Source organism: Brachyistius frenatus, unplaced genomic scaffold, assembly GCF_029030835.1.
Source record: "Brachyistius frenatus isolate BFR_SWC_R1_liver_20210118 unplaced genomic scaffold, ASM2903083v1 Contig_15, whole genome shotgun sequence".
In the NCBI taxonomy this organism is placed as follows: Eukaryota; Metazoa; Chordata; class Actinopteri; family Embiotocidae; genus Brachyistius; species Brachyistius frenatus.
In genome coordinates, this window is record NW_027210614.1 from 2,346,935 (window position 1) to 2,366,397 (window position 19,463).

Consider the following 19,463-nt stretch of genomic DNA (forward strand, 5'->3'; position numbering starts at 1 on the left):
CAACTAGTTTTAGGGATGAACATAATCTCCAAAACTGTCCGTTAAACTCTATCAAACTGAGCAAATGTATTTCACATTCTTAAAACAAGACTGAAGGCAAAAGAGTTCGAGGACGGATGAGCTGGAAGAAGGAGCAGAAATGGATGAGGGTGAATTCTTTAATGATTTTCAGGTTTAAAATGTTCCTGATGATGTGGTGATTTATTTAAAATTGTTGTATCAATCTGGTAATAAAAAAATAATCTTTAGAAGAATTAAAAGCATATCCATTAGATTTATCGACGAGTCTTAAAAAAAACAACTGGTCAGATTAAAAAAAACATTGTTAGCAGCCCCACTGTTCAGCCAGTGAAGATGCAGAGCCTCCACCAAATATGTCAGGGTCCAAAAACTCTGAACCGACTGAAGTGCACTTAGTGGCATAATGATAAAAACAATAAAACTTATTTCCCCAGCAGTTACTTTTTTTTTTTCCCTCTAAAATGATTTTCCCTGAGAAAAATGTCCCATCTAACAAGTGATGAGTGCAGGTGTATTACAGAATACAGACTCCATCAGTGGGTGGAGTTTGTTATGAAAGACTGAAACATCTGGAGAGCTGGGCCTGGAGCCCACTGAGGAACCATGTGACCTGCACCCTGAAACACAGAGGAAAGCCGTGTTTAATGGCACCACGTCTCCAACCAAAAACAGGACAGCCATTCAAAGACATGAAGGCTTACCTTGACCGTCACAAAAGTGAGGTTTCCGAACTGTTGATAGAACCCAGCAATCTGGTCATCATGAATCCATGTTTGGTATTTAGTGGTTGCCTAAGAAGAACATTTTAGTACAATAAAGCAGATTATATCGTAGCAGCTTGAAAAAACCACACCAAAAAAACCACCTTAAGTTTATCAAAAGTTGTGCAAAATAAAGCTACCTTCATGCCGAGGTCTTCCACAAACCACTGATCTCCCAGGAAGTTGCAGGCCATGTCGGTGTCTCCATTGTAGACGAGTGCCCGCAGGCCGAGAGAGAGCAGCTTCAGATACACCTCCTTTACTGTCGAGTACAAGACGGTGTACTGATTCCCAACAGCATCACTGCAACGAAGACAGTTCATCAGCATCGATAAACACGTCACAGACCACCAACCAAACCGCACAAGAGGGGAAAAGGCCTCCGTTTCATATCCGCTCCAATTTCAAGATTGTAACAGGCTCATTTCTATCAATCATTCATGGATGACCACAGCAGTGTAGCCTCTGTACTCGTTTATAACAGCAGTTATATATCAAGGTGTCAAGGTGAACAATTACATTATTTCAAAATTCAATAAAAAAATAAAATAAAAAAACTGAGTAAAACACAGCACTTGTTGGAATAAACAGACATTCTTTTTTAAATTTTTTTATTTCACTTTATTAATCCCCGAGGGGAAATTTCTTCACTACAGCAGGGGGGCTCTCAGGGGGGAGCTGCTGCAACAGGCTGCTACTAGCGCGGCGCCAGGTAACCTGACCTGAGGTGCATGTTTTTGGACATTCTATCAGACATAGTTTTTAAGAGACAGTGTATATTTGTTACCCATAAATAAGGCTGGTGTTACACTTCAAATATGCACAAACTCATTTCTTAAATGTACAGGTGTATGATTTTCACCTGTACTCAGCATTAGGAACATCCCTCTTTAGTGTCCAACAGTAGTCTGCCAACACAGAGGCGCTCCACTTTCCCTCATTAGTTTATCAATTTCCATGTACATTTGTAACAAAGAAAACTATGGGCAATGGATATGTTCTGAAAACATATTTGGATTCAGCCTGCAAAAATACTTCAAAGGTAATTTTTTTGAATGGTAAAAAACCCCGTTGTTAAACAGTTAAGTTATTAAAAATAGCAATAATGCCATGTGAATCTCCATACTTGGCCTTTTATTGGGTAATAAATATATTGAAATAAAATACAAAAAATATATAATAGAAAATATAACCTGCTTGTTACTATGTGGCTGATTGCCATTTTGTGTGAAACATTTTTTTTTGGTGTAATGAAATGTATTCATGGTGCAAAGGATAAGAAAATGTGTTTCAGCAATCTAAATCTTAAATCTCCGTATATTTAAGACAAACAAGGGCTACATTCAGTTAGTATGCACAGGTGACTGTAGAAAAGTAAAAAAAAAAAAAAAAAAAGATTTGGATTCCTACGCTCTTGCTATTGTGAGGTTTTGACCAACTGCCGGTCTTCCTCAGGCAAACAGCCAAGGGGGAAGACTGCAGGGGCACAGCGTAATGATCAGTGACATCATAATCATCTGACTGCATTGATTATTAGTTGTAACATACCTGCAGATGTCCCAAGGTGGCAGTGTATCTGGAACGTGCAAAGCTTTCCTCACATCACCTCTGTTCAGCCAGTTCATCTGAGCCGTGCTGTTGATGCAGGGAGGGACTTCACCCACAGACATGGAGGGCGACGCCGGAGCTGAAAACTTCAGTTCAGATTTTTTTATCATTAATACGGGACGGTAAGAGAAATCTAAAGCGCAGATGCGTCGGCCGGCAGCGAGGGAAACAGTCACCTTGTGGGCGTGGAGCTGTTTCCTGGAGTTCTTAAACAGATGACTCATGGTCCTCTGATAGCCTCTGTGGGATCTTCTGTTCCCCTCGCAGTCCAAATAAAGGGCATACTCATTCAGTCCACTATTATACACAATACCAAAGGCCTCATATACCTGAAAGCAGACGAGGAAGTAAAACTTGAAAGAGTCATCTAGTAGCACCAGAGATTCCCAGCTGAATACTGTAACAGAGTGCACACGTACCAGCGTCTTGCAGGTCTCGGAGCTGGAGTTGTAAAAGTTACAGCTTCCCTTGTTGCAGCAATTTATCAACAGATCACGCCACAAACTGCACATAAAACAGAACAACAATCCCTGCATCAGCTGTGTGCTTCTTATATCTAGACCTGAAAACAAATGACTTCTGTCATTAAAATGAGACACTCCACCTGTTGGTTAGATTGGTTTTAGAATAAAAACAAACCACAGCAAATCATTTCTGATATTCATAATTTAGCATTCAGGAAAGAAAGCCGTGTGCACCCCATTTTTGGTGCTGCACACTGAGGTTATTAATGTTTTTTTTGTAGGGGACAACTTGTATTTCATGGCATTGTTTTATGTGCAAAGTCCCTCATAGCAAAACAAACAAGTCTCTACCAAGAGCCACTTACTCTTCTCCAAAGAGGCCGTGGTAGTAACCAAAGTAGATCAGAGACTGGTCATTGAGAGCAAAGCTGCTGAGGCCGTTCCCCACCGCAAAGCCCTGAAAAGAAGTGAAAAACCATGTGAGGAAGTACGCATGAATAATAAGAATGACGTTCATCATAAAACTACATTCTGGAAATGAGGCTGAAGACAAGTTTACATGGAGCACTTCACCTTGAAGTTGATTTGGGTATTTCCTGTGGCCACACGCAGGCTGAGTGTCGGTACGTAAATTCCACCATAACTCTCTCCAAAGATGAAGAACTCATTCTGAGTGAAATTTGGAAACTTGGCAAAGAAACTCTGCAGGGCTTTGTAATTATCATCAGCGACCTACGAGAGGAACCCGTCACACGGTTTATTATCCACTGTAGTCTCCAGCTGCCTCTAAGCTCGTATTTGTTTTGCAAAGTGTGTTGTTCTTCATTTAACAGACTGAGCTCACCTTGTCATCATCAGTTGCATATTTTTGGTCGTCAGAATAGGAATAACCCACTCCTGCAGGAGATTCCAGATACAGCATATTGGCGAACTTGTTCCAGCTGAACGTGTTCTTGTACAGTGTGGCCCCGTTATCATTTACCTGAAAAGCAAAGTCAACACTTTCATATTCAGAGTCACTTCAAATCAGTGTACAGCTGTAGTGATGCACACAGTGATGATGCTCACATGAAATGGTCCATTCTCTGAAAGGAAACCATCCAGCGAGCTGCAGCCGGGGCCTCCATTCAACCAGAGCACGACAGGGTCTTTGACTGGGTCCCTCTGAGAAGTTACAAACCTGCAGGAAGAGGACCAGCGATGACGCCATCGATATTGAAGAGTCAAATGGAGACAATTATTTTAGCTTCTTTAGGAATCAACCACGGCACTCAAACATGTGCACGTCCAGCAGTATAAACAATGGTGGGAAGGATCCGTTCTTGTAATCACATTACAATTTTACATAAGCATTGTTCTCGTAGTCTAACAAGAGCCAAACTGATCTACAGCCATATCGGAGAGGAAGTCCACTGCCAGTCACTTACTGTTTCTTACCAGTAATGGAGAAACTTTCCCGGCCGTGCCTGGAGGTATCCCGACCACTGTCGATAGTTCGGTTTGAACGCCATACCTGGCAGGTGAGTGACCTCATCGGGTGCATACTGAGCCCGCGAGCCGAGCTGAAACGCGGCCAGCAGGCACAGCAGGAACCCACCGACGACCATCGCTGAGTTCACTCACGTCTGACAAAAAAAACAAACAACTGAAGCCGCCTCATCAAGTTAGGGCGAGGACAGTGTTTCTTTGTAATATTTACTTCCTCTACGGTTTCCCTCAACCGCAGCTCAAAGTGAACAGGACCAACCAGAACATCATGTGACTGCTGCTCTGGGTCACGTGACAAGCGCCTGATTTTTACATGGACGTCCTAAACAATCGCTTATGTGGACGAGTGGACTTTGTTCACTTTTAGTACACTGTGTGGTAGACAAGTGGACCATCCGATCATTTTAAAACATTCATTTTTGTCTCACAATGTGCTTAGTTTAAAAAATTTTTTTTATTATTATTATTTTACTACTATAGTGTTAAAATACCCCTTCCTCCCATCCCTCTTAGGTTAATGTCCAGAAAAGGTCATAGTTGCAACAATGTCAGTTTTTTTCACGTTACTACATTATTTATTTTTTTGTGGTTTAACGTCGATGGAATACGTAACGAATAAATAGTTGCCGTTTAAACGAGATTGTATTTTATTGTGGTCGGTTGAACGTTCAGGCTTTTATTTTGAAGGGAGGTATATACTGCTACCGGGAAGAAGAAAAAAATCCGCGCCCTGTACCGTAACAGTGTGAGGATGGACTATCAGTGGAGTTGGTGAAGTACTGTAAACATTGGCTTTACATTGACTTTAAACGGTAGATAAATTTACCGGTCCGCCAAAACTTCCATAAAGCGTGTGTCGTCGCCGGGGCTGCTGACGTCAGCTCTTCACCGGCAACACTGCTGCTCCCGACGGTGATCGAGGTAAAAACGATTCGTCTTCACGGTTTTCGTCCTCTTCGCCGAGGTCATGCAAGCAGTCTGTTTGTGTGAGTGTGCTTGTGCTTTTTCGACCTGCAAAAAGTTGGAATATAAAGTTTTCTAAATAATGAACTCAAACATCAGCCACTTTAGAAAGAAAAGAAAACCAAACAAAACTGAAGTGTTTCCGTTACAAGCTTTTCATCATAAACTTGCACCAGTGATCACTTAATAGAGAGGGACGTCGAGTTAAAGAAGTCCTTCATGTTGTCGTCTTCATAAACTTTTTGTGGTTTTACAACACGTGTTCAAACCTTCACAAAAGTACTAAAAAAAAAAAAAAGGACACGCGGATCGTATTTTATTTCGAAGGCGAACCTCCGGTCGTGTGAGGCGGGCTCGTGCTGCTGATTCAAAGCGCAGTGGAGGCTCGCGGGTTGATTTGTTTTCTTTCCCAGCCCGGCAGCATGGATCCTGAAGATAGCCCACAAAGTGAAGACGAGCAGACCGCCATGCTACACCAAATCCCAAAATACCAGAGGAGCATGAGGAGCCTGCACGTGATCACCCGGGGGTTTGTCAGTTTACTACAAGAAGCTGAGAACGGTGTGGTGGACCTCAGAGAAGTAAGTGAGCTCAGATCATCAAGCACGCACAGCAACAAACGCTGAGCACATGTTTGAGTTACTTTATTTACATCGAATGCACACTACTATACAATAATAATAATAAAAAAAAAACTCCCAGTTGATGGATTAAGAATAAATACAAAAAACAAGCAACAAATCCTCCTTTCATGAGGATTATAATGTTTCATTGATATTCTGGTTTATAGAGAGAGGTCTTGATTTATTTTCTTTATTTTTTTTTAATGCTCATTTTAGAGACTGTAATTTGGGGTGCTGTTAAACTACACTGGGTTATATTGAGAGATATTCCCAATGCTTTGGTCCTGCCATTTAAATACATTGGATTGACACATTTGACAAAGGAATACAACTCAGTGCAGTACAACAACACCACAAATTACAAAATGACCATTGAAACGAATTAACACATCTCTCAGTCAGATAAAACAACAACTGAACATTATGATGTCATCGAAGGGAGGACTTCTTGCTGGGCTGCCATTTTATACTTAATACTTTACCCGTCAGTGTTATGGCGATAGAAACAAAAGCTTGATGTTGTCAAAATTGTAATTCATCCCTCCTTAAACAAACAACAGTGTGTTCATTGCAATAGTTTAAGTGCTTAAATGCTTTTTTTTTAAAAAGCTGATTTGGACCGTTAACAAATATGCAACTGCAACAAATTAAGTAATCTGCAATTTAGATTAGAAGTAATCTATTCACATTCTCAGTTAGTTAACTATTTTGATAACCGCTAAATAGTTTTGAGTCATATTCTTTCAAAGCCATTTAAAAAAAATTCTATGATTCTTGCTCTTCCAATGTGAATATTTTCTGATTCCTTTATAGGAATGATAATAAACTAAATATGTTTTTGGTTGTGGAAAAACAAGACATTTCAGGCTCCACCTTCAGCTTTGGGACGCACCAGTTGCCATTTTTCTGACATTTTAAAGAACAAACAGTTAATTGATTAATGGAGGAAATAATAGTGAAAATAGTTATTTGTGGCCGTAATCATCAGTAAGTGTTCTCTGAATGTTTTAGTACAGTCAGCTAGCTGATACCCTGGGACACTCAGACCATGGACTGCAATGGCACTTGCGTAACACAATATCGTCACTCGATGAGGCTCAGGGGTCTTGTGGTTGATCAAGAGCTTCTTGTGTTCCATCAGGCTGTTAGGATCCTGGCTGTTGGACAAAAAAGACGAATCTACGACATCACAAATGTGATGGAGGGCATTGGTCTGATTATGAAAATATCCAAGAGCATGGTAAAGTGGAGGTGAGTGTTAACCCCTGCCTTGTGTGCATGCATGTGTGTTAGGATGTGTAAAGCAAACCACCTCCAACAACACAGTTTAATGCATATGTCTTCTCTAAATAAGGGGTCCAATCTCAGGAGAAAATACACAGGAGTTAGTCAGCAGAGTGACGGAGTTAAAGGGTGAGCTGGAGGACTTGGAGCACCAGGAATTTGTTTTAGAGCAGCAGAAACTGTGGGTGGAGCAGAGCATCAGGAACACGACGGAGGACTGCAACCAATATCCTTTTTCATATCACACTTTGGTTTCCACCGTTTGTCAGTGATTCTACCCGATGTACTTTTATTAGCAAAACCTCCGCAAAGAATGCAGGAATAAATGTGATTATTGGTAATGTTTTAATTTAATGATATTGGGCAACATTGAACGTGATTTCATGACACAAACACTGCCTTTGTATTCATTGTGGAAGATGCACACTTTCAGTTTCTCTGCCCTGTATTGTATTTCTGTCTTGTATTTAAATTAACTGCATTTATATACTTGTTTTAATTGGTGGTTTTTAAAAACTGTTATTTGACATAATTGTGAGTTAGGGCCAGCCCTCAATGATTTTTCAAGTTTAGATAAAGAATAATAATTTTTTTGTTGGCAATTCTAGAGAAATACATGCAGCAATCCTCGATGTCTTTCATCTACCGAGTACAATATATCAAGTTGAACCTTAACTCAGATCAACTCTGACTTACGTGAATTATGACGATCTCTGCAACCGCTACACAGGTAACATAAAATCACTCTATGTCTTTTAACGACTTCGCATTTGTTAATTTTTCTATCAGTATATTTTTGCCATGGTTGAAACAGAGGCGGCATGAAGAAAGAGCTATTTCCCTTCTTGTGTGGGCACATTTCCTTTCAGTCAGTTGAGACACATCTGCTTTTGAATGAACATAGACATAAATAAATGAAGTTAATGTCCTCCCTACATTTGCCAGCTTGATAAATCAGAGATTCCAGTTAAAAAACAACAACAACAGTATTCTATCTTTTTAAAATGTAAATGAAAACCAAAACGTGTGAAATCATTGGAATATCGACTTTTCTAGGTGCAGTATTAAGAAATGCGGTATATTTTCCTAGTTGAACTTATATCAAAACAGATGAACAAATATCACAGCTGACACTGTCGTTTTTTTTTCTTTCAATTTAAAACGTATGAAGACCAAATAAAATGATTGTCTTTTGAATTTTCACTATCTCATTCCTCCTCAGGCCACACACTTCTGGCAGTACGAGCGCCACATGGCACGGAGCTAGATGTTCCCATTCCCAAAGCTGTAAGCTCTGCATTATTGTAACTTGCTGTAGTTTCCTCTTTCTTGAAATTCCTGAAATTCAGATGGGATGAATTAGTGTGTGCGCACATCTCCTTCCAGGTCCAGAACAGCCCAGCAAAGTACCAGATCTATCTGAAAAGCACCAAAGGACCCATAGATGTCATACTTCTTAACAAACACTCTGCCAGCTCTGTTCCTGTCGTACTTCCAGTCCCACCGCCTGAAGAAATGTTACAGCGCGCCAAGTCAGCCATGTCTTCTTCAGATGAGAAACAAAGCAGTAATGGACCTTCTCAGGCTTCAGCTAACACCAAACATAACACTAAATCTAAATGGGCGGCCATGAAGGACACTCAGCCACTTCACGCATCATCATTTATAAAGCCTCAACCCAACAGAACTGATGAATCTGAATGTGAGTATGTTATTTTTTGTTGGTATTCCACTGAAGGAGAAATCTCACACTCGGTTTTATGAACCTGAGCTCTTACGGTACTGATCCAAAGTCTAGATTGGAGAGAGTATGACTTTGCCTTTAACTTCTTCCTCTGCAAAAATGTCATAAACTGATGTCATAATGGTGACTTATACTGACCACATGGTAAATAATTTATGAAATCAAAAAGGGGATTTAATGTTGAATTTAATTTTTTGTATTTTCTTAACACTGATGTTAAATCAGAAGGGCTCCTTGTCTGAGCTCAGAAGGAAATAACACAGACGTCGAGCCGATGAGAACAGTTTGTCAGCCATATTTCAGTTGTAGGTGGTTCTTGCATACTTACACAATAATTTTTTTTACATCTTACACGTGTTTCTTTTGGTGTTTGAGGCTTTTACATTGATTTTTAAAACAACCTTTTTTCTAGTGCCAGACTTATCGGAGGAACAGCAGGACCAAAAAGACCTGCCCAAAGGTAGTGCCCGTTGGTTGTCTCTGAATTATTTGTTAATTGAATTCTGTGTCACTGCGCCTGCATACACTAATGTTATACTTTGGGTATGCTGCACCTTTATACTTGAGGTTACTGCTTAACTTAGGCCTGTTGGCCTCATTAGTGGACACTGCTAGCAAAAGCACAATACACTAACCAGTGTAAAAACAACACAGTGGATTGTCTGTTAAATTATTTTAGAACTGACACCAAGATGGAAGTGGAAAAGGTTCAAACTCTCATCAGATTTCATAATTAAAACTTATGGCAAGCAAATTTGACACATTTGAGTAATAATAACCAGCTGGGACAGTGCTAATTAGACAGTACATCTCTGAGGACAACGAGACTTTATAATCGTTAATGCAAAGTGAAGGTAAGGAAACATTGGCATCCACCGGACCACGAGGAGCCGACACAGACTTTACCAATCTTACAGCTCTCTCAAGTCCTCAGAAGATGGGATTTTTTTTTCCATTTTTTTTTAAAAGAATTTTTTCAGATGTTTTTTCAGATGTTCAGATGTTCTGGTCCAATGCTTTACAAAGGCCTGCCAAGATTTTTTTCAGATGTTCTGGTCCAATGCTTTACAAAGCCCTGCCACTAGCAACATCATCAAGTGTGACAGATTTCTCAAGCTGAGCAAACACCTAAAAGTAGTCACTGACAGTGATGTTTCAGGAGACATGAGGAAAACTGAAAGAGTGTGGGAGATGAAGCCTTTTATTGGGGGGTGGGGGGAGGTGCAGTGTCCTCCGGTTCCCAATCAGACTGAGTCAGATCTACCTCGCTCCTCGCCAGCTCATCCAAATACGAGACTTGAGAACCGATCGATGACGTCACCCTCAGTCGCTGCTTGCATCGACTGTGGTACGACGAGAGAGGACATAATCCAGTTCTTTTGAGTTTCACATGTGAAACAAGTACAGGAAGGGAACGTAACATCCGGTCACTCCGGTGCCTCGTGTCTCAGACCGCACAACTTCTGACAAACATCTTTCAGAGACGTTCAACCTGAAAAAACAAATGCGTTGTAGTGGAAACATCTGCTCTGGGAAATCTCCTGTACGGTCTGTGACATGCAAATGTATGGATCAGAAACATCCCCGCCCCCTTTCGGGGGAAAACAAACGACTCTCTGTCGACTTCAATGTAAAATAGCGTTACAAAACCAATCCACAGTAAACCACAGGATCAAAAGTCGAAAAGTGTGAACTTCTTCCAATTTTCTTTTGCTGTCAATGCAACACAATGTCAATGTTTTCCCCCAGAAGGAGGGGGGATGACGAAGTGCCGGTCTGATCTATACCAGTGGATGAAGGAACTTTTATAGTTACAGAACATTGAACAAATCACAAGGCGTTTAGATTGGTTGCATCGTTTGCAACTTTATTTTTGCCAAGTCATTATCAAACAACTTTACCAGGTTAAATTTAGTGTATCTGAATGTTTACTAATGTATGATTAACTATGTCTTCCCTGATTTTTGTAGAAAAATTGAATGCAGATCTCATCACAAAGCTTATCACCTCTGAAGGTAAGTGCACTTTATTTTCTGACTTCAGTTATATCATATTTATCATATATTTATATTAGTATTAAATACATGTTTACTTCTTCTTCTCCTCAGTGTTTTCTCCACTTCTCCGTCTATCTCCACCCCCATCTCAGCATGAATATATCTATACTCTGGATGAGAGTGAAGGCATCTCTGACCTTTTTGACATCCCTGTGCTCAATGTTTGACCATGAACTCCTGCATTACTCTAAAACTGGATTTTTGTCTGATGTCTGTTTTAAGTAGTTATTTGTTTAAAAAAATAAAATAATTATTTCAAATATTGTGTCTTCATTTAGATACTGTGAAGAAAACTAATATAACATGACAAACTAAAACCTCATCTGACCTCTGACAGTGTCAGCAATAATAACGGTTCAGTGTTTGCAGGGCTGATGTACTGGATTAGATTACAATATGCATGAGTTTAAATTCTGGTCTCTCACATAACACTTTCTGAAACTTTGTAGAACTATTTTCTCTGTTGATTTGAAAATAAAGTCAACATATATGTGCCACTGAAGCTGTTGCATAACAGGTTTATGAGTGTACAACTCTGCTCGCAGCTCTGTGATGCTGTACATGCTCTTTTCACCCTGATTTCTTTTCTTAAATAACTTGAAACTGACAAAAGCAATTGACATCCATAATCGTTTATTCTAACAATATGGATGTTGTTAGAATCCAACATCCATATTTTAATAACCTAGTAAGGTTTCTTTTAAATTGAAAATCAGACTATTTCTGTATTTGTATCTGTATTTGAAGCCAGAATATGACTGAACAGGGAGAAAGGCTGTCCATTCTGCGTTGTTAAAGATTTGGGAAATGAAATCAATAGATAAACCTGTAAATCATACTTAAAAACCGTGTAAAGTAAATTAATAACACAAACATTTTGTGGTATGAAGTTCTTGGAACTTCCCACTTTACAAAGTCAGTCGGGCACTTGAGGAAATGCGCCTGCTGGCTCCGGATCACTCTTCTCGAAGCGGCTCCCTTGTGGAGTCTGATTGGTCACTTTGTTTGTAGAACCCGCCCACTCCTGGTTGGGCCTTGTGCCGACGTTGCTATGGCAACGCGTGTTTGAAAGCAGGCCTGATACAGTTTCCGGCGCAAAGATTTGTCTTTGTCTCACTGTTTCAAAATAAACGATCTCACGGCGACCCAAACTTTGAGCGCGTCTCCGCCCAGCAGACACCATGGTGAGTAAAACGATTCGGCTGCCTGCCGTTGCTGCTACTTTTATTATCGCTGTTACCCCCCCCCCCCCCCCACACACACACACACACACACACAACGAACAGGCATGATTGTCATGTAGGATGCAATTTTAACCTCCAATGTTATGTTGACTTTTTTTAAATTTATTTTTAATTTATTTTTATTTTTTACAGCCACCAAAAAAGAAGGGCCCAGGTAAAAAGCCCGCAAAACCCAAGACGCCCATACTTATAGACGGCCTCACCAAGGAAGAGATGAGCAAAGAGCAGGTCGGAGCGGACGTGTGGTCTGTGTGTGGAAATGCGTGAAGCAATGCTTGTCTTGTTTAATGCCTGTAGGGCAGAAATGTTTCCTGCTCAAAGTGATCTGCAGAGGTGGAAAAAGTATTCAGATTCTTTTAAAATACCAAAACAGCAATATATGTAAATATTCTATAACAAGTGAATGTCCTGCATGAAAAAAAATCCTTCTTAAATAGGAGGTATTGCACTTCCAAACAGTTGGATGACCCACAAGAGACTGGTTTAACAATGAAAATGAGTGAGATTGAGAGTGAGATATCGTGACTCCAAGTTCCAAATATGGGTCAAGTTTTCTTTTATCTGAGCCCTCTGTGAACAGTATATAAACTCAACAGACTTTAAACAAACCACGAAGCGACAGCACTCGGTTGTTGCAGTACATAAAAGCTGCTGGACATGCACGTTGTCTGGCTAAGCTTTGCCCACATTACAATATATTTCTTTGATTTCAGCTGGAAGAACACATTGTGTGCCTCAGAGAGGAGCTGGATAGAGAAAGAGAGGAGAGAAACTACTTTCAGCTCGAGAGGGACAAGATCAACGACTATCGAGAAATCACAGACATTAAATTAGAGCAGCTCAAGGCCGAACTAGAGAACTTGAACAAGGACATAGAAGAGGATGATGGACGCCACCGAGTACAGATCAGGGTAAGGTTAACACGCAGATATACTGGAGCTGACATTCAGAGGCTGGATTTCCCCGAGTCTGTAATTTAAGACAATATTACAGAACAGGTAGAAAGGCCCTCCGTTCTACGTTGTAAAAGGCTCGGGAACTAAAGTCAGTAGATGGTACCTTTTTTGACTGAATTTGGAGGTCACAACTTTGCTATTCTTAGTATGTTGCTTGACAGGCTGGATTTTGCAATGCTCTGTGATCATTTAGGAATGAATTGGGCCTTCGTATGAATACTCACCCGACTTTTGTCCAGCAAAGATTATTCACAGACATTTTTGAGAGCTGGAATAATTTTATATTGGACATATTCAATTGTTTTTCCCCCTCGCTAGGTGTACAGGCAGAAGATGAAGCACCTGCTGTGTGAACACCAGAACACCCTGGCCGAGCTGGAGGCAGAACATGTGGTCTGCACTGAAGTGATAAGCAAAGAGCAGGAGCGCTTGGAGACAAAGTTTCAGAAGAAAATGAAGGGCATCCTGGTAGACATGGCAGAGTTTGACGATGAAAGCTTCATCAAGGAACTTGAAATGGTCTGTAGCACACACCACGTTTTTCTCTTTACCCCTGATATACTTCGAAACATAAGCATCGACGCTACAAACAGTATCTTGGTTGTTATCTCAACAGAAACACGAGGAGGAAATGGATGAAACAAGGAAAAACTACGAGAAGGAATGCATAGGTAAATAACTCTCATTTTCAGTTGAATTCAACACCTCATGCCGTCAAAAACTGAACGTCAGACGTAGTTTTGTGTCTGTTTTTGAGTAGAAGTTGTTGCCCAGAATAAGAAATCGATTGAGTTGCTGCGACGAGAGCTGGACAACGTGAGAAAAAGTGCAGCCAGTGAGATGGAACATCAGTGGACCAGCCACATCAGCAATCTGAAAGAAGACCACAAGAAAATTTTCAGTGAAGCGAAGACGTTTATTTCTGCCATGAAGAACGATTCAAAACGGTCGATAGAGCTCAAGGTAAAAGTGGACACACTCAGCATCCACATTTCACATGCAGCTTATTTTCTGATGAGTCTTTTGTTCATTTTTGACTATTAAATGATACAAATATTGAATCTACAAAATGGGGAAAATTCACATCACCGTTCATGTCAAAGACATCGATGTATTGTGTTACAGGAACGTCGACTGAAGTTAGTATGCTAAGCAGCTGGCTCTGTGCCGTTTCATAATACCGCCTCGCACCTCAACAAGCCAGAGTCACTGTAGCGTCCACTCTGCTCTCAGTTCAGCATCAGAGGAAGAAAGGAGGGAATTATTCTAACATGTTGTTTTGATGAATGAAAAAGTAAACAAACCGATGACTGAAGCAAAACCAAAGTTAACTTTTTTCCACTGCTGGAGGATCTCTGTGTCAGCGCTATCTGCAGAGCTGCAGCCTGCAAAATTCAATCAAACGTCTGGAACCCAGAGCAGAGAAAGGAGCAGACTGGATGCCACAGTAACTCACTGTCACCTCTCAACGTACTTAGTCGTATTACAAAACGAGGCTTAATTCTTACATATCGCACCTTTCAATTGCTTTTGATTGATAATCATTTCTATATCCTATTTGAAATAACAAAATATACAACACCCTTTCAGATCCAAATGAGCCAATCATGTTTGAGATCTTCTTTGATAAATTAATCAAAGTTGTATGAAACTTTTCGGTTGTCAAACTCGTGCTTTTTTTTCTTTCACATGGTGTGCTTTCATTTGCTTTTTCAAGACAGAGACTTCTAACATTAAGAAGAAACAGAAGAAAAGCCTAAAAGAACTGTTCTGGATTTCGGAGGATAACAAACGTCTCACTGAGCTCATCTTAAAAGCCTCCATAAAAAACACGGAACTCGAGAAGAAACTTAAATACAACTCGGAGAGAAAGGTTATGTTGGTGTCTGTATTTGTGATTTGTTTTGTTTAAATTAAATTTACTGTTACAACTTGAAGACTTTTATTTGTTACCTCCGGTTTCTTCATCGGTGTGTCTTATGTGGTGAACACTTGTTTTCCTTACAGGTGTAATTTGTTACATTGTGGTTTTTTTTTACAGGATACCAGTGGAATTATAAAAGAGAAGGAGCTGAAAGATCTGAGGAGGGATTGCGAGGTACTGGAACAGAAATTCAATAAGGTAAATACAAAAATGAAGTTATAGGTGTCATGATGCTGAAATGTTAGTTTGGTTCATGTTCATCTCAAATGGGAGAATAAGACTTCAAATATTGATATTAATGTTTGTGTGTCTGCACATGTCACACAGCTGCAGCAGGAAAGGGATGAACTGAAAAACACAGTCATAGAGCATGTTGGGAAGGAGCCGTATAAGGCGGATGTGGAGATCACGCCGCTGGAAGGGAAGCTGCAGGCCCTGATCGACAGCCTGGAGAAGACGGAGGCTCAGATCAACGCTGTGCTTTCGGTTTCTAACATGGACCAAACTGCCATCAGTGGTATCACAAACGAAATTGAGGTACTATTGTGTTTCCCCCCTTGGTCGTCATTCACACCCTTGTACCTATTTGTTGAAGTACCAGGACGCACCTGTGACTCGCACAAGCACACACAGAGTCTAAGGTTGTGTAACCACTGTTGCTATGGTGGCAAGTTTATATCATATAGTCAGTAACGCATATTTTCCATCGCTTGAATTAAATAAAGTCAACAATACAGATGTACTATTTTCCTCGGTTATTCTTGATTACTCATCTAAAGTGTGATTGATTTCAGTAACAACACGTTGCTTGAAATGTTTCACAATAAAAGCCTTGTTAAGAAAAGAACGGTTTCTGCACTAAAGTGCCTCTTAATTTGAAACAGGAACAGGAAGTATTGAGTTTGATTGACTTATAATGCTCGTTAAATTTTAACGAGGGAAACGGTAGCGGATCAAGTTCGAAGACTTCAAGTTCATATCCTGAATCAATCAACTTTGACTAGTACATTTGTTTTCATTGGCTCTCTTGCATGACGTACATTTTAGAGATGATCAGATCTTCAAGCACTTAAAATATGTAAAGGAATTTCAACCTGATCATCAGAGAACTGTGACCATTTTATTTTATAACTTGGAGAAAAAAAAGTGGCACAGTGTTGTTCTGTCAGCATTTCTTTTACACTTTTAATCACTGATGTTATTTATATATTGTTTTAAGTATTTTGTAAGTTGCAAGAATTATTTTTTTTTTTCAGGAAAATCTTGCCTCCAAAAATACTGCCATCAAGAACCTGCAGTACAAAATAAATGCGATTTCCAAGGTTAGTAGTTCTTGTGACAAACATTTGTTTATTTCTGCTGTGATATTCATACGTCAATGAAACAAATATGCACTCTGCAGGCCCACAGGAATTTGCTGATCATCAGGCAAACCAAAGTTCTGTCTCCACTCCGCCCTCTGAAGGCAGAGAGCAGTAACTGCAGAGGTAGAAAAGTTGGAGGAAAGAGTTTATAAAGTGAATATTACCTTTTTAGGCTCATTATTTTGCCCCCAAAACTCGATAGACCAATCATAAAACCTAAGAACTGCATTCTGTAGCTGCTAACAAAATGTGTTATTTCAGCTATGAACTGGTTTGTAGTAGTTCATTTAAATGTTTTTATTGCTTATTTTTTTGTTTTGTCTAATAGTTCACAGAGATTAAATGTATCCTTGTTTTTCTGTGTGTCTGTCAATAGATTTCTAAAACTTATACTGGAGCTAATATAATGAATACATCTGTAATTGATTATGTATTTGTGTGTGATTTAAAAGAAGCTTAACTAGAACTAAATAAATTCCATCTGAGTCCAAAGTTGAGATGGCAGGTGGTGATAATCTGCTAAACCGGTACAGTGGCTTTACAGGACCAGTTCACCTCATAACGGGTCCTTTTGCGTGCTGGTTTTACAGATTTGTTTCAATATCTAAGGCATGAGATGGAATCAGTCGTCAAAAATGCTGGTTCTGGGTTTAATTCAATTTGGGCCAAACATGTCGTTACTTTTGCTTTGTGTGAAGATTTGAGTTCATCCCTTTCAAACTCAACTGTTGTGAAATGCAGAACGACAAAGGAGCTGAACTTCAACAACTTGAAAGTTTGAGCTGCTGTGATGCGGTCTGTAATCAATACATCGTCATTTGCAGTAATTTCGGAAAGTCAGATTTAGCTCATCTTCAGTGCAGAGGTGTCCTGAGGAGGTGGTTTAAACAATGTACGCTGGTAATTGTTTATTCTGCTTGTTTTAACCTATACTTGATTTGATTTTTTTCTGTGGGAGTGTTTCTCAAATGTTTTATTTCAATTACTGGGCAACAGGTGTCACTCTCCACACACAGTACTGTATTACTGTTTGTTCAAAGTCTAACTTCCCCTCACTGAGGTTGATTAACAACAGTCTGAAACTTAAAAGACAAAACCAACACTACACTACAACAATTCTGACATGTGGAAAGAAATTGTGAGATAGTTTGTCTCATTTTCTCATGAACCTACTTTTTTGTATTTACCATATATAAGAAAGTCTGTCTAAGCTTTTGCAATTTTTCCTGCCAAAGCACATCTACATATTGGACATGGGCCAAATATAATGGGACCTGTCAAAGGGAAGCACTTCTTATTTGTAAACCAATTAAATCTAATGCACAGATAAATATGCAACGTGCAGCTGTTTTGTGGTGCAGAAAATGGGCAAGAATAGAAAGCATGGCCAGGTTTGATTCAACTTTGTGACTTGATCAACAAGGAATATTACATAGGAGTCATTTCATAAGGGGGCATTTGCTCATGGGCCTCCTGTCCACCTAAACAACATGACTCACACGCCTAGCTATCCTTTGGTATCCCCTCGGTATCGCCTCCGATTCTTGTCACACAGAGAGAATTCAAGTTATTTGTGTCATTTCACATACTCTATTTCATGAATGGCTTTCATACAGCATTTTCTGTTTTTCATAATATCTGCAGGTATCAAATATTTGCTTTACAGTGTTTGCATGCCGAGATGATCCATTTTTCAGATTATGATTTTATTTGCTTGTTTTTTGTTTGTTTGTGTGGTCAGACAGTATTCCCCACACAAATACTCGATCACAATCAACACAGGCCATGCCGGAGTCTTTCTCGTGGAGACACTTATCTACTACATCAAAACATAGCTTAACAAATCTGGAAACCTGCAGCTACTGACTAACAAAATCAGTTTGAGACGCTTGGCATTTGAGTTCCGGGATGAATCATCAAGACAGAAAGTGTTTGCGCTTGGCTCCCTGTTGTAAGAGACAACTGCAGGGGGGACAGAAGGGTGGAGCCCACATGGTGCTCTGAAAATGAGGCTCACAGCAACAACCTCAGCATCCACAAAGCTTTCTTCTCTCCATCAAGCTGGGGCAGATTACACTGAGGGGAGAGCATTAGCTGTTTTCACGCATGATTTCCCAACTCTCCACAGCAGCTAATATATCCATGTTTTAATAATATAGTTTTAAAAATATGTGTAGCAAGTGATGCTGTTTTAGACCATTAGTATGAAGCCATGGGTTTATTGGGTATGAACTTTATAATTCCAGTTATAATTGTGACTGTAAATGATGTATGAAGTTAAAGGCCCCTCTGGTCTTGAGCTTAATCTGGCAGCAAGAAAGTTAAATGTCAATCTCAACGTTATGTGACACAAAAAAAGCAAAACAAAGGGACACGATTACACCCAGGATGGTTGATCTCTCAGCAACTAAATTTAGTACTGAAGTCTTTATGCTTTTATTCTCTTAAAAAATTGGACTCAAACCAAGTATTCCAATCTCAACCGCAACTTTCACCAGCTGATTTCCCCAGTGCCATGACTGAGTTTCCAGCAGAGAGCGGAGGGAGGTATGGGGCAGATCCAGTTTCTCATTGACTATTCCCGTGGTGAATCGAGCCCTGCTGCACTGAGTGATCGCTGTTCCCCGCGGCATCAATAATACAGGAGGAAGTTATTGTCCCTGTGCAGGCCACAGTATCATACAGCTTAAGCAAGTGGAGGGGGGTTGGGGTGGTCCTTTCACTCAGGCCTCTAGGATTTCAGGGCCTGCAGACAGTGGTCTGACGCTGGGTAGCCCGCTCCTGTGCCCTTGCACAGGGCTCAATTGTAAGTTTGCTTGACCGAAGGATAAATGTGTCTAAGCAGTGACAGCCTGCACAGTCCTGCTGGTCCAGCCCGTCGGTAAGACTACACCCCCAACAAACCCAGTGTCACAAGATGAGTCCCAGGTCGATAGAGAGTTAGTCAGTGGGAGACATAGAT

At 40.2% G+C, this 19,463-nt stretch overlaps 3 protein-coding genes across 4 annotated transcripts; 2 read left to right on the forward strand and 1 right to left on the reverse strand.

Moving 5' to 3' along the window:
• Window positions 1–144: 144 nt before the first annotated feature.
• LOC138618081 (lysosomal protective protein) lies at window positions 145–4,605 on the reverse strand. Its single transcript, XM_069693579.1, has 11 exons — window positions 4,292–4,605; window positions 3,923–4,034; window positions 3,699–3,836; window positions 3,428–3,586; window positions 3,220–3,311; window positions 2,810–2,894; window positions 2,567–2,719; window positions 2,331–2,476; window positions 923–1,085; window positions 723–812; window positions 145–638 (listed from the first exon to the last, which is right to left on the reverse strand). Exons 1-11 carry the CDS (start codon window positions 4,459–4,461, stop codon window positions 555–557), a joined length of 1,392 nt encoding a protein of 463 aa, XP_069549680.1. The 5' UTR covers window positions 4,462–4,605; the 3' UTR covers window positions 145–554.
• Window positions 4,606–5,109: 504 nt separating this feature from the next.
• LOC138617982 (transcription factor E2F5-like) lies at window positions 5,110–11,211 on the forward strand. Of its 2 annotated transcripts, XM_069693377.1 has the most exons (10): window positions 5,110–5,263; window positions 5,719–5,886; window positions 7,070–7,179; window positions 7,283–7,438; window positions 7,899–7,942; window positions 8,435–8,499; window positions 8,599–8,914; window positions 9,369–9,416; window positions 10,927–10,971; window positions 11,065–11,211. In XM_069693377.1, the coding sequence occupies exons 2-10, from the start codon at window positions 5,728–5,730 to the stop codon at window positions 11,178–11,180; spliced, it is 1,059 nt and encodes a 352-aa protein (XP_069549478.1). In that variant the 5' UTR covers window positions 5,110–5,263; window positions 5,719–5,727; the 3' UTR covers window positions 11,181–11,211. The 2 variants fall into 2 exon arrangements, 1 of the variants encoding a protein (XP_069549478.1); XR_011310693.1 differs by lacking the exon at window positions 11,065–11,211 and having other exon boundaries at window positions 9,182–9,416.
• An 878-nt stretch (window positions 11,212–12,089) lies between these two features.
• Window positions 12,090–16,932, forward strand: gas8 (growth arrest-specific 8). Its single transcript, XM_069693378.1, has 11 exons — window positions 12,090–12,197; window positions 12,390–12,485; window positions 12,971–13,168; window positions 13,532–13,732; window positions 13,830–13,884; window positions 13,974–14,176; window positions 14,931–15,086; window positions 15,255–15,335; window positions 15,465–15,674; window positions 16,394–16,459; window positions 16,540–16,932. The coding sequence occupies exons 1-11, from the start codon at window positions 12,195–12,197 to the stop codon at window positions 16,651–16,653; spliced, it is 1,383 nt and encodes a 460-aa protein (XP_069549479.1). The 5' UTR covers window positions 12,090–12,194; the 3' UTR covers window positions 16,654–16,932.
• The last annotated feature ends 2,531 nt before the right edge of the window (window positions 16,933–19,463 follow it).